This window comes from Pongo abelii, chromosome 1 (assembly GCF_028885655.2).
Source record: "Pongo abelii isolate AG06213 chromosome 1, NHGRI_mPonAbe1-v2.0_pri, whole genome shotgun sequence".
NCBI classification, from domain to species: domain Eukaryota; kingdom Metazoa; phylum Chordata; class Mammalia; order Primates; family Hominidae; genus Pongo; species Pongo abelii.
Genome location: NC_071985.2, coordinates 12748597 through 12764164, shown reverse-complemented (window position 1 = coordinate 12764164; position 15568 = coordinate 12748597). Strand labels below are relative to the sequence as shown.

The window sequence follows — 15568 nt, the reverse complement described above, 5'->3', positions numbered from 1 at the left end:
TCCCAGACTAATTAATCGGGATCTCCAAGGGTGGGACCACACATCAGGGTTTTGTAAATTTCCCTGGAGGTTTGGTGGGGTTGGGGGTGGGGGCATCCATCCTATGGCCAAGGTTGAGAACCACTGCTTTTTAAAAGACTGTTTGTTTGTTTGTTTGTTTGTTTTTGAGATGAGGTCTTGCTCTGTCACCCAGGCTGGAGTGCAGTGGCGCAATCTCAGCTCACTGCAACCTCTGCCTCCTGGGCTCAAGCGATTCTCCTGAAAAAGGCTGTTGGTTATTAATGCTTCCCCACAGCTATTCTATTCATTGTTGCATGCTTCTTACCGTGTGCTAGGATGGGAGCTTTAAAGGATTACCTCATTTAATCCTCACAACCACCTTGTGAGAGAGGTGTCATTATCCCTGTTTGGAGAGTGAGACGGGGGCTTAGCAAGCTCAGTAACCTGTCCAAGTCGCACATCTGCACGGGGTTAGCTGCCTCTAAAGCTCATGCCGTTAATTTCCATGGTACACGGTGTCCTCTCCATAGCAATCTTGCGGCTGCCTTGTTAACACCAAAAAAACTTGCGTCAGCTGGTTTGACAATTTCTAGATAGAGAGCTCTTCTTGGGCTGCTAAAAAGCCTAATTTCTCATTTGATTTTCTTCTTGAACTATGTCACACTCATTCATTTGATGTATTCATCAGATACTTATTGAGCACCTGCTGTGTGCCTGGTGTGCCGCAGTGACACCAGACATCCAAAGTCCTTTTCCTCTTAGAGCTTATTCTAGCTGGGAGAGACAGATAATAAACACAAAATCAGTAAGTCACTTTACATGGTGGTAGGTGCCTTGAGGAAGATAAGCCAGGTTAATGGGGTTAAGCCTGGTAGGGGAGGGTGCCACTTTAGCTCGGAAGGGGTAGTGAGACCCAAACAATGCAAAGGACCCGGCCCATGGAGATCTAAGACAGGAGGATGCCAGGGACAGGAAGTTGCTGGGGCAAAGGCCCTGAGGCTGGACTGAGCTCAGTATTCTAGGACGGGCGTGGGTAGTGAGGAGCAGCAGAAGAGGTGAACTGGGAGATGGCCTGGGGCCTCTTTCTTTTGCCTCCTTCAAAAAATAAAACTAGCCAGGTGTGGTGGCTCACACCTGTAATCCCAACAATTTGGGAAGCTGAGGTAGGTGGATTGCTTGAGTCCAGGAGTTTGAGACCAGCCTGGGCAACATAGTGAGACCCCCCGCCATTTCTACCAAAAAATCAAAAAATTAGCTGGGCCTGGTGGCGTGCGCCTGCGGTCCCAGCTACTCAGGAGGCTGAGGTGGGAGCGTTGCTTGAACCCAGGAGGTGGAGGCTGCAGTGAGCTGTGATTGTGCCACTGTACTCTAGCCTGGGTGACAGAGTGAGACTCTGTCTCTAAATAAATAAGTAAATCTAAAACCTAACATCTTGGAGTGCAGTGGCACCATCATGGCTCACTGCAGCCTCAATCTCCTGGGCTAATCGAGCCTCCCCTTCAGCCTTCTGAGTAGCTGGGACTATAGGCATGCACCACCACACCTGACTAATCAAAACCTAACATCTTTAAAGAACATTGGCATAAGACTTGGCAAAAATGGCATCTTGTCCTTCATCTCATTTAGTCCAAGCAATACAGGAACACTGCCATCTCCATTTTATAGATGAGGAGTCTGACATTCCTAGAGGTTCAATGCCCTGAGACGTCAAGCCTTGAGGAAGTTGGAGCACTGGGATTCGAAGAGCACCATCCAATACAGACCCAGAATCAGGATGATTTGGGATTATGCTTGTCAAGGACTCAGGGCAGGGCTACCATACATTAGGCACAAGAATTTTGATAGTGATAATTACTGTGTTAATTGTCACTTCATCATGACAGTTACTGTGATGATAAGAAACCTGGCCCTTCTTCACCTGACAAATGCTTTCTTCGTTTGAGCCACTGCTCAAACTAGACTGATCAAGAATAAATCTTCAGGGCTTTGGCCTTTAAAATAGGAAGTCATCATAAATAACTTGACGTGGTGTGTTTCATTATTGCTTTGCACCAGTAGAAAATATACAGGTCAAGCGTCAAAACATGGCAAATAGGGACCCCAATTATGAGAGAATCTAAGTGAATTTTTTTGTATGATTAATTTTTCAACAACCCTCTCCTCTCCAAACCAATAATTAATCCATCTTTTGTATTTTAAGACCAATTCTGTAGTATTTTCCATCAATATCTGTTTACTGCTAGCAGATATCAGCTACATTCTTTCTCCTTTAGTAGAAGTTCCCTCTTTAGGTATCAAGATTCATTAAACAACAATAACAAATCTACCTTGCCTCCCAGGGACAATGCACAGTTCTCATTCATTTGTTCATTTAGCAGATAATTTTTGAATTTCCACTGTACAGCAGCCCTGTGCTTGTGGTTCGCCTGTTATTTGAGAAGCAACAAATAATAATCTCATTTTTTGGCTGGGTGCGATAGCTCACGCCCGTAGTCCCAACACGTTGGGAGGCTGAGGCGGGTGGATCACTTGAGGTTGGGCGTTCAAGACCAGCCTGGCTAACATGGTGAAACCTCGTCTCTATTAAAAATACAAAAATTAGCCAGGTGTGGTGGCAGACACCTGTAATCCCAGCTACTTGGGAGGGTGAGGCAGGAGAATCGCTTGAACCTGGGAGGCAGAGGTTGCAGTGAGCTGAGATCGCCCCATTGCACTCCAGCCTGGGCAACAAGAGTGAGACTCCGTCTCAAAAAACAAAACAAAACAAGACAAAAAAAAAAAACCCAACAAATAAAATAAATAATCCCATTTTTCTCCATTTCTGATAAAGATTTCTTTGGTCTGAAGTCTTTCTCTCCCCTCCCCAAGGCATTACCCAGTTTAACCTTTCATGTATAATATATATGATAGTTATTTAAAGTATAGCAGGACAAAATGTATTTGATAGGAAAAAACCTTGTTTGCTCTGTGTTAAGTCCTCCAGAGAGCTAATTAGAGTTTGTGATTCTAAAAGGCAGCTATAGATTCACTTATATTAGCAGTTCATATAGATTCCAATTAAGGAAATGGTTTGTCACTTGTGTTATTGAAAACACACACAGGGCGAGCACTGTGGTCCACGCTGGTAATCCCAGCGCTTTGGGAGGCTGAGGCGGGCAGATCACGGGGTCAGGAGTTTGAGATCAGCCTGGCCAACATGGTGAAACCCTGTCTGTACTATAAATACAAAAAATTACCTGAGAGTAGTGGCAGGCGCCTATAATCTCAGCTACTCGGGAGGCTAAGGTAGGAGAATCGCTTGAACCCAGGAGGCAGAGGTTGCAGTGAGTGGAGATCGCACCATTGTACTCCAGCTTGGGCAACAAGGGCAAGACTCCGTCTCAAAAAAAAGAAAGAAAACACACACACAAAAAAACTTTAGTAGATCTTTCGGCATATTATTTTTTAAAATAAACTGATAATGGTTAATATGATTGTTCAAAGAAATAAGAGCTTTTCATAAACTCAGTTTAAAGAAACTTTACGGGCCGGGCGCGGTGGCTCATGCCTGTAATCCCAGCACTTTGGGAGGCCAAGGTGGGTGGATCACCTGAGGTCAAGAGTTTGAGACCAGCCTGGCCAACATGGTGAAACCCTGTCTCTACTAAAAAATACAAAAATTAGCCGGGTGTGTTGGCTGGCACCTGTATCTCAGCAACTCGGGAGGCTGAGGCAGGAGAATCGCTGGAACCTGGGAGGTGGAGGTTGCAGTGAGACGAAATCGTGCCATTGCACTCCAGCCCCAGCTGACAACAGCGAGACTCCATCTCAAATAAATAAATAAAGAAAGAAAGAAAGAAAGAAAGAAAGAAAGAAAGGAGGTTTACAGAAACCTTCTGATGTTTTTTTCTTCTTGACGATAACATTGCCAACACTGAATCTTACAAAGATAAGACAAGAAAGGGACCTTCAGACACCATTACATATAATTCTGTACTTGGCAGCTTAAATCCTTGTTTTTCTATGACATTAAAAAAATGTATATTTTAGGCCAGGCACAGTGGCTCACACCTGTAATCCCAGCACTTTGGGAGGCCGAGACAGGTGGATTGCTTCAGCCCAGGAGTTTGAGACCAGCCTGGGGAACATAGTGAGACCCCTGTCCCTACAGATTTTTTTTTTTTTGAGATGGAGTTTTGCTCATGTTGCCTAGGCTGGAGTGCAGTGGCACGATCTCGGTTCACCGCAACCTCCGCCTCCTGGGTTCAGGCAATTCTCCTGCCTCAGCCTCCCAAGTAGCTAGGATTACAGGCATGTGCCACCACACCCGGCTAATTTTGTATTTTTAGCAGAGATGGGGTTTCTCCATGTTGGTCAGGCTGGTCTCAAACTCCCAACCTCAGGTGATCTGCCCCCCTCAGCCTCCCAAAGTACTGGGATTACAGGTGTGAGCCACCTTGCACAGCCTACAAAAAGTTTTAAAAAATTAAAAAATTAAAAAATTAGTTGGGCATGGAGGTGCATGCCAGCTACTCGGGAGGCTGAGGGAGGAGGATAGCTTGAGCCCATGAAGTGGAGGCTGCAGTGAGCCACGATTGCAGCACTGCACTCCAGCCTGGGCCATAGAGCAAGACCCTGTCTCAAAAATATATATAGTACCCAAATAAACACAATAATTATAGAAAATTGGAAAATATCCATAAGCAAAAAAAAAGAAAAAAAATTAGTCACCTGCATTCTCATCACCCAGAATTAACCATTGTTAATATTTTTGTTATAGATCCTTCCAAACTTTTCTCCATGCTTGTGATTGTATTTATTATACATGATTTACAGGGATATAAACGACTGTATTATTAGTTATTATAAGAACTGGATTATGGCCGGGTGCAGTGGCTCACACCTGTAATCTCAGTACTCTGGGAGGCTGAAGTGAGCGGATCATGAGGTCAGGAAATCGAGACCATCCTGGCTAACACAGTGAAACTCCATCTCTACTAAAAATACAAAAAATTACCTGGGCGTGGTGGCGGGCGCCTGTAGTCCCAGCTACTCGGGAGGCTCAGGCAGGAGCAGAAATGCCTATCTGTTCTCAGGATTTTAAGGTGTTACATGGAAATAAGAAAACCATACAGTGTTTCTCACTACAGGGCGGGGTCAGGAGATGCAAACAAAATGATGTGGGGGTTCCAAGTGAGGTGGAATTCCAGACAGGGGCCAGGAAGACTTCGTGGAAAGGGGGAATCTGAGGTGGGTTTTCTAGGATGGGTAAAGTTCATTAGAGGAAGAGAAGTGCAATAGAGGAAGTTCGGTGAGAAGGAGAGGGAAGGCGTTCTGATCATGAAGGAAACACTGGAAAAGGCATGGAGATAGAAAAAGCTAAGGCCTGATTTTTTTAACCTACCACTTAAAAAAAATCTTTGAAAAGAGATTTTTAAAACAAATACTTGGTGCTGACAAAGGTGAAATGACTGGGCGCGGTGGCTCACACCTGTAATCTCAGCACATTGGGAGGCCGAGGCGGGCAGATCACTTAGGTCAGGAGTTTGAGACCAGCCTGGCCAACATGGCGAAACTCCATCTCTACTAAAAATATAAAAATTAGACGGGTGTGATGGTGGGTGCCTGTAGTCCCAACTACTCAGGAGGCTGAGGCAGGAGAATTGCTTGAACCCAAGAGGCGGGGGTTGCTGTGAGCTGAGATTGTGCCACTGCACTCCAGCCTGGATAACAGGATGAGACTGTCTCAAAAAAAGAAAGAAAAGAAAAGAAAAGAAAAAAAATCCGTACTGTAAACTGGTAAAGGCTTTCTTTCTGGAGAGCGATTTAGGGCACACGCACCAGTAGCCTTAGAAGGCTCATTCTTTTGACCTAATTATCCTATTAGTGGTGAGATGATTAAAGATGCGGCCCCAATTTATGTGAAAGGTATGCATCACATCTTCACTCATAATCAGGAGAACTGGGGAAAACCCTAACTGTTAATAGTTTATCCAAAATCCATATATATATATATATATATATATATATGTACATATGAGTATATATACGTATCTATCTATCTATCTGATGGAATACTATTTAGCCATAAAAAGGAATGAATTAATGGCATTCGCAGTAACGTGGATGGACTTGGAGACCATTATTATTTTATTTTATTTATTTATTTATTTATTTTTGAGACGGAGTCTCGCTCTGTCACCCAGGCTGGAGTGCAGTGGCTCGAGCTCGGCTCACTGCAAGCTCCACCTCCCGGGTTGATGCCATTCTCCTGCCTCAGCCTCTGGGACTACAGGCACCCGCCATCACGCCCAGATAACTTTTTGTATTTTTAGTAGAGACGGGGTTTCACCGTGTTAGCCAGGATGGTCTCGATCTGCTGACCTCGTGATCCACCCTCCTCGGCCTCCCAAAGTGCTGGGATTACAGGCCTGAGCCACCGTGCCCGGCGAGACTGTTATTCTAAGTGAAGTAACTCAGGAATGGAAAACCAAACATCCTATGTTCTCACTCATAAGTGGGAGTTACGCTATGAGGATGCAAAGGCATAAGAATGATACGATAGACTTCGGGGACTCGGGGAAAATGTGGGAAGGGGATGAGGGATAAAAGATACAAATTGGGTGCAGTGTATACTGCTTGGGTGATGGGTGCACCAAAATCTCATAAATCACCACTAATGAACTTACTCATGTAACCAAATACCACCTGTTCCTCAATAAACTATGGAAATTAAAAAAGAAAAAAAGTACCCTGGGGAAAAAAACTTCTCCCTGGCCAGTCACGGTGGCTCACACCTGTAATCCCAGCAATTTGGGAGGCTGAGGCAGGAGGATCACTTGAGCCCAGTAGTTCGAAACCAGCCAGTGCAACATAGTGGGACCCTGTCTCAAGTAAAATCTAAAGATTAGCCAAGTGTGCTGGTGCATATCTGTGGTCCCAGCTACTTGGGAGGCTGAGGTGAGAGGATTGCTTGAGCCTGGGAGGTTAAGGCCGCAGTGAGCTGTGATTGCACCACTGCCATCCAACCTGGGCAACGAAGCGAGACCCTGTCTCAAAAAAAAAAAAAAAAAAAAAAAACTCTCTGTTCACCTTTTAAGAATACCTGGGCTTCTCTGTGAACACTTAAGCTTTGTTGGAGTCCTTAGACTTTTTTTTTGCTGTATCTGTGCAGTTACCAAGTCCCAGCCTTCCACTCCATGCTCCCCATGCTCTCTTCCTATTTTATTTTCCATGACTGCCTCAATATAACTTGTGCTCAACCAAACTGGACTACTCAATTCCCTGCATTTTCTTTTTCAAAGTTTAATTAAAAAAAACAAAAAAGAAAACTGGCTGGGCACAGTAGCTTCTGCCCACAATCCCAGTGCTTTGGGAAACTGAGGCAGGAGGATTGCTTAAGGCCAGGAGTTCAAGACCAGTCTGGGCAACATAGCAAGACCTCCATCTCCACAAAAAAATTTAAAAATTGGCTGAGTGTGATGGTGTGCACCTGTAGTCCCAGCTGCTTGGGAGGCTGAGGCAGGAGAATTGCTTGAGCCCAGGAGTTCCAGGTTACAATGAGCTATGACTGTGCCACTGCACTCCAGCCAGGGTAACAGAGTGGGACTGTCTCAAAAAACAAAACAAAATCCCTAATATAATCTCAGTGTGCCTTTTAAGTGTGCCATATATATATATAACATCACAAACATTTTCTGGGTTGCCATATTGTCTTCATAGTTACTTAAATAATATTCCATCAAGTAGTACAATCATTTATTTCACCAGTCCCCTAACTGTAGACATTTTGGTTGTTTTTGAAACTTAATAATGTAAATAACACCGTGATAACAATGTTTATGTAAATGCATATTTTGGATTATCTCCTTAGGGTGGATTCCCAGAAGTCACATTAGTAGGTCAAAGAGTATGAGTATATTTTCATGGCTCTTGTTTTATTACCTTTTAATTTGCACTTGCCTCAAGATTGCTGGTTTGCTCCCTTATGATCACCAGAGTTACTCCCTTGGTCCAAATTCTTTACTTTCCCAAACTGGGAAGGCCATGACTCAATGTTATATATGTAGTAAAGGCTATTATAACCTTCCCCAGAATTTTCCAAGCCAGTGGTCTCTAGAGTGACCTTTGGCTGTTAAAATCTGAATTCAAAGGGTTCATGAGACTCAGTGTTGTTGTAGAATTTAAGCTACTTAATTTGCCTTGTTGTTTAGACACCACTTAATACTTTATTGCAAGTGACTTGTCAACGCCTCTCACCTACAAACTTCATTCTCCTACAAACATACCTCCTGCTAATCAAATGAGGCTACAGTTGAGTCTTTAAGATTCAGTAGGAGGGTGGCCCTTCCTCTGGGGTGGGCACATGCTCTTCATGCTGAAGCTCAGCTGAAAAGCCTCCTGCTGAGTTTTCTGCCTCTTTCCCTCCCACTGCACACACCCCAGGGTGTTGGCGCCACTTCAAAGGGAGCCTATGGGTGAAGAAAACACAGGTAAAGGCAGAGGGCTGATGAGGGGGCCATAAATTTAAAAAGTAAGATTCCAGGCACTATCAACTATCACTTGTTTTCAGATATGCATATGGAGTGAATATTCCAGTTTTCATGTCTGTGTTGTTGTTGTTGTTGTTTTTTAAAAAGACCTTTCAAAGAACTGTGCATTTTTTACACGCTGACAGGCTGTGTTTGTTGTTAAACTGTCAGGGCTGACTGGTCACTTGGAAGGGGCAAAGGGCTGAGTTGCATGCAAGTGTGGGCTGGTTATTCACGGACACTGCAGACCCTTGTGCCCCAGAGAGAGTTCTGTTTGCTGGAGCCCTTATTCTGGCCAGCAGTGTCACAAATGCACACTGTAAGACATAGCCAGTCTTGGAAAGAAAGGGAAACTGGCTTTAAAAATTCTTACTCCTTCCAGCAAAGCAATTCATCTTTGGCTACAAAGAATAACACAGCCAGGTGCGGTGGCTCATGCTTGTAATCCCAGCACTTTGGGAGGTCAAGGTGGGCAGATCACTTGAGTCTAGGAGTTCAAGACCAGCCTGGGAAACATAGTGAAACCCCACCTCTACCAAAAAAAAAAAAAAAGATTAGCCAGGTTTGGTGGTACGTGCCTGTAGTCCCAGGTACTCGGGAGGCTGAGGTGGGAGGATCGCTTGAGCCTGGAAGGCGGAGGTTGCAGTGAGCCAAGATCATGCCACTGCACTCCAGCCTGGGCAACAGAGTGACACCCTGTATCAAAAAAAAAAAGTAACACATTATTAGAAATGAGCATTCTGAGGCCGGGCGCAGTGGCTCACGCCTATAATCCCAGCACTTTGGGAGGCCAAGGCGGGTGGATCACAAGGTCAGGAGATCGAGACCATCCTGGCTAACACGGTGAAACCCCGTCTTTACTAAAAATACAAAAATTAGCTGGGCCCAGTGGCGGGCACCTATAGTCCCAGCTACTCAGGAGGCTGAGGCAGGAGGATGGCGTGAACCCGGGAGGAGGAGCTTGCAGTGAGCTGAGATAGCGCCACTGCACTCCACCCTGGGCGAAAGAGCGAGATTCCATCTCAAAAAAAAAAAAAAAGAAATGAGCATTCTGAAATAGTCTTCCATATGATGCTTTTGACAATTCAGCAGGAAAATAAAGGATTAAGAAATGAATGCATATGTTAGGCCTCTTGTTGACCTGTGGACTAAATTGTTTCTCCCTGCAGAGATCAGCAAGGACAACTCCTGCAAAGAAAACTGTACTTGTTCCTCCTGCTTGCTCCGGGCCCCCACCATAAGTGACTTGCTCAATGATCAGGACTTACTAGATGTGATCAGGATAAAGCTGGATCCGTGTCACCCAACGGTGAAAAATTGGAGAAATTTTGCAAGCAAATGGGGGATGTCCTATGATGAATTGTGCTTCCTGGAGCAGAGGCCACAGAGCCCCACCTTGGAGTTCTTGCTCCGGAACAGTCAGAGGACAGTGGGCCAGCTGATGGAGCTCTGCAGGCTCTACCACAGGGCCGACGTGGAGAAGGTTCTGCGCAGGTGGGTGGACGAGGAGTGGCCTAAGCGGGAGCGTGGAGACCCCTCCAGGCACTTCTAGAGCTCTTCTTTTTCCTTCATTGGCCTCTCCAGATGTTGAAACAACCACAGTTCAAGAAGGAATGTGAATCTGTTGTTTTATAAGAGTTTAGGACAAGGACGCAGAACGGTGGACACTGGTTTTCCCCAAAGCTGGCAGTTTTGTGGAGGGGTAGCTTGTTTCGGTGGTGGATCTGTTTATTTTTGCACATGTTATAATTTAATATTCAAATCTGGAATTAAGAAAACATATTTTCTAGTATCCTCTAAGGGCCAAAGTCCTACAATCGGAATGGATTCATGCCATGTTGAAGATAAAATTATCCTCTCCCTGAAATACGGTAAAGATTTAAATAGGTCCTGAGACTGTTGATATCCCCAGGCATACCCACAGCATTATATGTAACATCTCTCCTGATCAGTGCCATTCCCACAGTTTCAAAGAAAACAGCAACAAGGAACGCTCACCTCAGTGTCTGCAGCACCCTCCACTTCTCTCCTAGGCGATGAGACCCAGTGGCTAGAAATTCACCATGTCTATTCTCAAGATCCATGCCAGGGAGATCTTTGACTTTCATGGGAATCCCACTGTTGAGGTTGATCTCTTCACCTCAGAAGGTCTCTTCAGAGCTGCTGTGCCCAGTGGTGCTTCAACTGGTATCTATGAGGTCCTAGAGCTCCAGGACAATGATAAGACTCGCTATATGGGGAAGGGTGTCTCAAAGGCTGTTGAGCCCATCAATAAAACTATTGCACCTGCCCTGGTTAGCAAGAAACTGAACGTTACAGAACAAGAGAAGATTGACAAACTGATGATAGAGATGGATGGAACAGAAAATAAATCTAAATTTGGTGAGAATGCCATTCTGGGGGTGTCCTTCACCACCTGCAAAGCTAGTGCTGTTGAGAAGGGGGTTCCCCTGTACCACCACATCGCTGACTTGTCTGGCAACTCCAAAGTCATCTTGCCAGTCCCGGTGTTCAATGTCATCAATGTCAGTTTTCATGCTGTCAACAAGCTGTCCATGCAGGAGTTCATGGTCCTCCCAGTCGGTGCAGCAAACTTCAGGGAAGCCATGCCCATTGGAGCGGAGGTTTACCACAACCTGAAGAATGTCATCAAGGAGAAATATGGGAAAGATGCCGCCGGTGTGGGGGATGGACGCGCGTTTGCTCCCAACATCCTGGAGAATAAAGACGGCCTGGAGCTGCTGAAGACTGCAATTGGGAAAGCTGGCTACACTGATAAGGTGATCATCGGCATGGACGTAGCAGCCTCTGAGTTCTTCAGGTCTGGGAAGTATGACCTGGAATTCAAGTTTCTCAGCGACCCCACCAGGTACATCTCACCTGACTATCTGGCTGACCTGTACAAGTCCTTCATCAAAAACTACCCAGTGGTGTCTACTGAAGATCCTTTTGACTAGGATGACTGGGGAGCTTGGCAGAAGTTCACGGCCAATGCAGGAATCCAGGTAGCGGGGGATGATCTCACAGTGACCAACCCAAAGAGGACAGCCGAGGCCGTGAATGAGAAGAAGTGCAACTGCCTCCTGCTCAAAGTGAACCAGATTCACTCCGTGACTGAGTCCCTTCAGGTGTGCAAGCTGGCCCAGGCCAATGGTTGGTGTGTCATGGTGCCTCATCGTTCTGGGGAGACTGAAAATACCTTCATCGCTGACCTGGTGGTGGGGCTGTGCCCTGGGCAGCTCAAGACTGGTGCCCCTTGCTGATCTGAGCGCTTGGCCAAGTACAACCAGCTCCTCAGAATTGAAGAGGAGCTGGGCAGCAAGGCTAAGTTTGCTGGCAGGAACTTCAGAAACCCCCCAGCCAAGTAAGCTGTGGGCAGGCAAGCCCTTCAGTCACCTGGTGGCTAATTAGACCCCTCCCCTTGTGTCAGCTCGGGCAGCTCAAGGCCCCCGACCAACATTTGTAGGGGCTGCTGCTAGTTAGCTACCCTTGCCCACCGCCGTGGAGTTCGCACCGCTTCCTTAGAACTTCTACAGAAGCAGGTTGCAGTGAGCTGAGATTGCGCCACTGCACTCCAGTCTGGTGACAGAGTGAGACTCTGTCCCTGCCCCCCCCCCAAAAAAAAAAAAGAACTTCTCCAGAAGCCAAGCTCCCTGGAGCCCTGTTGGCAGCTCTAGCCTTGCAGTCGTGTAATTGGCCCAAATCATTGTTTTTCTCGTTTTCCTCGCCTCACTTTCCACCAAGTGTCTGGAGCCACGTGATCTGTCAGTGTCATCTCCGGGGTGGCCACAGGCAAGATCCCCAGTGATTTTGTTCTCAAAATAAAAAGCCTCACTGACCCATGAGAAAAAAGAAAAAAAAAAGAAAACAGCAATGAGAAGTGACCCTGTCTTGTTGGTTTATTACTTTTTTTGTTATAAAGTACTTTGGTGAATTAACAGGATGCTAGTATTACGTGGTGATACTCTTCAGAACACCTGCCCCACCTTTTTTATGCAAGTATGTTTACAATCAGTGGACTATCAGTAATGCCATTTGCTCAAATATTTTTTAAAGACCTACAGAAACTGACGGTTATTGGGAAAGCAGTCAGGAAGTAGTGAGGCAACCAAGCCCATGGGAATAGTGTTTGACAAAGAGAGTACTCCAAATCCCCTTTGGTTACCCAGGACCTTAAAAAAGAAAGTACTCCATCACACCTGTAATCCCAGCACTTTGGGAGGCCGAGGCGGGCGGATCACAAGGTCAGGAGATCAAGACCATCATAGCTAACATGGTGAAACCCTGTCTCTACTAAAAATACAAAACATTAGCCGGGCGTAATGGTGGGCGCCTGTAGTCCCATCTACTCAGGAGGCTGAGGCAGGAGAATGGCTTGAACCCCGGAGGCGGAGCTTGCAGTGAGCCGAGATAGTGCCACTGCACTCCAGCCTGGGCGACAGAGCGAGACTGTGTCTAAAAAAAAAAAAAAAAAAAAAAAAGAAGAGTGCTCCGAATCTCCTTTGGTTACCCAGGACTTTAAAAAATTTAATGTGATAGTTAGGCTGGGCGTGGTTGCTCACGTCTGTAATCCTATCACTTTTGGAGGCTGAGGCGGGTGGATCACTTGAGGTCAGGAGTTCAAGACCAGCCTGGCCAACATGGCGAAACCCCGTCTCTACTAAAAATACAAAAATTAGCCAGGCGTGGTGGCGGGTGCCTGTAATCCCAGCTCCTCAGGAAATTGAGGCACTAGAATTGCTTGAACCCAGGAGGTGGAGGTTGCAGTGAGCCGAGATTGTGCCACTGCACTCCAGCGTAGGCAACAGAGTGAGGCTCCATCTCAAAAAAAAAAAAAAATTGTAATAATAATAATAACTTAATGTAATATTTACCTTTTCATCCTTTATATAAGGCTGAGTGCTTCACCCCTGAGATGAAGCTCAGTTAAGAAATAAATGAAAATCCCGTAACCTATTGGTGAAATGTAACGACCTCCAGCTCCTAGTAGCCCGACTTAAAACAGGACCCCATCACACTACACAGCAGTTTAGCCAAGAAGAGGGAGTCTTTATGTGGACACTGGGAGGGAAGGGATTCCTTCAAATCCAAACTTTAAAGGATTTTAAACAAATGAAACATTTGGTTCAAAGAATAGCTGATATTTTTATTTGATGATTTTGAAGAACGGAAAGTGTGGGGCATAATGGGGTTTGGTATTGGCAAGATCAGATTTTCTAGGTAATTTGGGGGGGCGGAAAGACAAAAGGCAAAGCCTTGCTTTGACTGACAATTCCATGAAAGTGCTATTTGGTTTTGGTTATGGGCTTAGAAAATTAAGACACTTAGTTCAATTTGGAAGGATTCTGTATAAGTCCCTGATTAAAATAAGCAAAAATGGTGAATAACACTGATTCAGTGCAACCGAAAGATTAGGATTAACTCAAAAGAAAGTTATTTTCTAAACCACCATGATTTTTTCCACTAACAATTACAGTGGTTTTCATTAGGTTGCTGACACCTGAAGTCAGCCTCACCATCAATTGCAAATTCTAAACTAGCAAAATCTATTATAGAGACATACTTATCACTTCTGATTTAGTGCTAATCTCACCCAGTTTATCTTCTCTTGTCAGATTAATGAGATAAATGTCAGATTTATCACCAGATATATTGAAAGTAACAGCCAGTAATAAAATGTTGAGATTTTAAAAAATAGATTCTTTGGCAAATTGGTGTTCAGTGAGGCAATTATTAAACATTTTTGTCAGCCAGGTTCCAGGCACTGTACAGAAGCCGTTAGGAGTTCTCACCATCTACGAATTTGATTTGATGTATCACATTCTCATTAAGCTACGTGTGACACATTCTCATTTATTAGCCCAGAATTTAAAAAGCTGTGGTTGTTCAGTGTTGGTGGTAGCAGATCCCAGCAGTCTGATGTTCTGCACTCCTTCTATCCTGCCACCCCCTGGGGATGCAAAGACTGGATCTCAGGGTGACAATCTTCTTGCGCAGGACTGCCTGGCCAAGTGCCTCCAGAAAGCCCCTTCCTTCCCCCATTTCCACCCAGGCCCACTTGTCACCTCAGCCTAACACCAGCCTGCACAGTCTGTGGCCACCATCCAGGCAGTGGGAGAGGGAAAGGGGAGGAGGGTGGAAGGGAACACCCCTTTCTGTACCTCTCCTCAGCCTGCTCTTTCCTTCTCCCACCTCTGAGCCTCCACCTCCCCCAGACAGAGACAGAAAAGATGGAAGAACAGGTGGGACCTCCACCCCCACCCCAAGCCTTCATCCCGGTGGAGGGGGATGGGAAGGTTTCTCTCATTTCAAGAGACTCCTCCACCTCAGACTGATAAAAGGCAGAGGCCTGGCAAGAAGAAAGGGCACTCTGGGGAAGAAGGACATTGAAATAGCACCTGCGGCCGGGCACGGTGGCTCACGCCTGTAATCCCAACACTTTGGGAGGCCGAGGCGGGTGGATCACGAGGTCAGGAGTTCAAGACCAGCCTGGCCAAGATGGTGAAACCCCGTCTCTACTAAAAATACAAAAATTAGCTGGGCGTGATAGCGGGTGCCTATAGTCCCAGCTACTGGGGAGGCTGAGACAGGGAACTGCTTGAACCGGAAAGGCGGAGGTTGCAGTGAGCCGAGATCGTGCCACTGCACTCCAGCCTGGGTGACAGACTGAGACTCCATCTCAAAAAACCAAAACAGAAATAGCACCCGCCCCCACCCCCTGCCCGCCCTCCTTCCCGCCCCCGTCCTTTCCTAGACTTCACTCAAGTCCTCCGCTCAGAGGAAGCCCTGCTCTACTGAAAGCCACAGGGCCACTCTCGGTGGCCTGGGACAGCAGCCCAAGACGTGGGCTTCTAACTGCCTCCGAAGGGGCCACAGCAGCAAACATAAATAAAAATGGTAAAATGTTCTTAAATTCTAAATTTAAAATTTGGAAAATTTAGTGAGCACAGCTTCTAGGGGGCATGTTTCCAAAATTCCAACCACAAAAGTGCAGTCTCAAAACTGATTGTAAACTGAACGTACCATCTTATCCTAGACACAGCTATTGTTCATAAGTG

General features: G+C 45.8%; 1 protein-coding gene and 1 pseudogene across 4 annotated transcripts in view; both read left to right on the top strand.

Moving 5' to 3' along the window:
* EDARADD (EDAR associated via death domain) overlaps positions 1-10853 on the top strand; it is a 134282-nt gene extending 123429 nt beyond the window's left edge. For all 4 annotated transcript variants that reach the window (XM_054561112.1, XM_054561109.2, XM_003775402.5 and 1 more), the window contains one exon: positions 9680-10853. In XM_054561112.1, coding sequence (XP_054417087.1) covers positions 9680-10062 — 383 coding nt within the window. In that variant the 3' untranslated portion in view covers positions 10063-10853. The remainder of the gene's footprint in view (positions 1-9679) is intronic.
* On the top strand, positions 10574-11899 carry LOC103892685 (alpha-enolase-like; annotated as a pseudogene).
* Positions 11900-15568: the final 3669 nt, after the last annotated feature.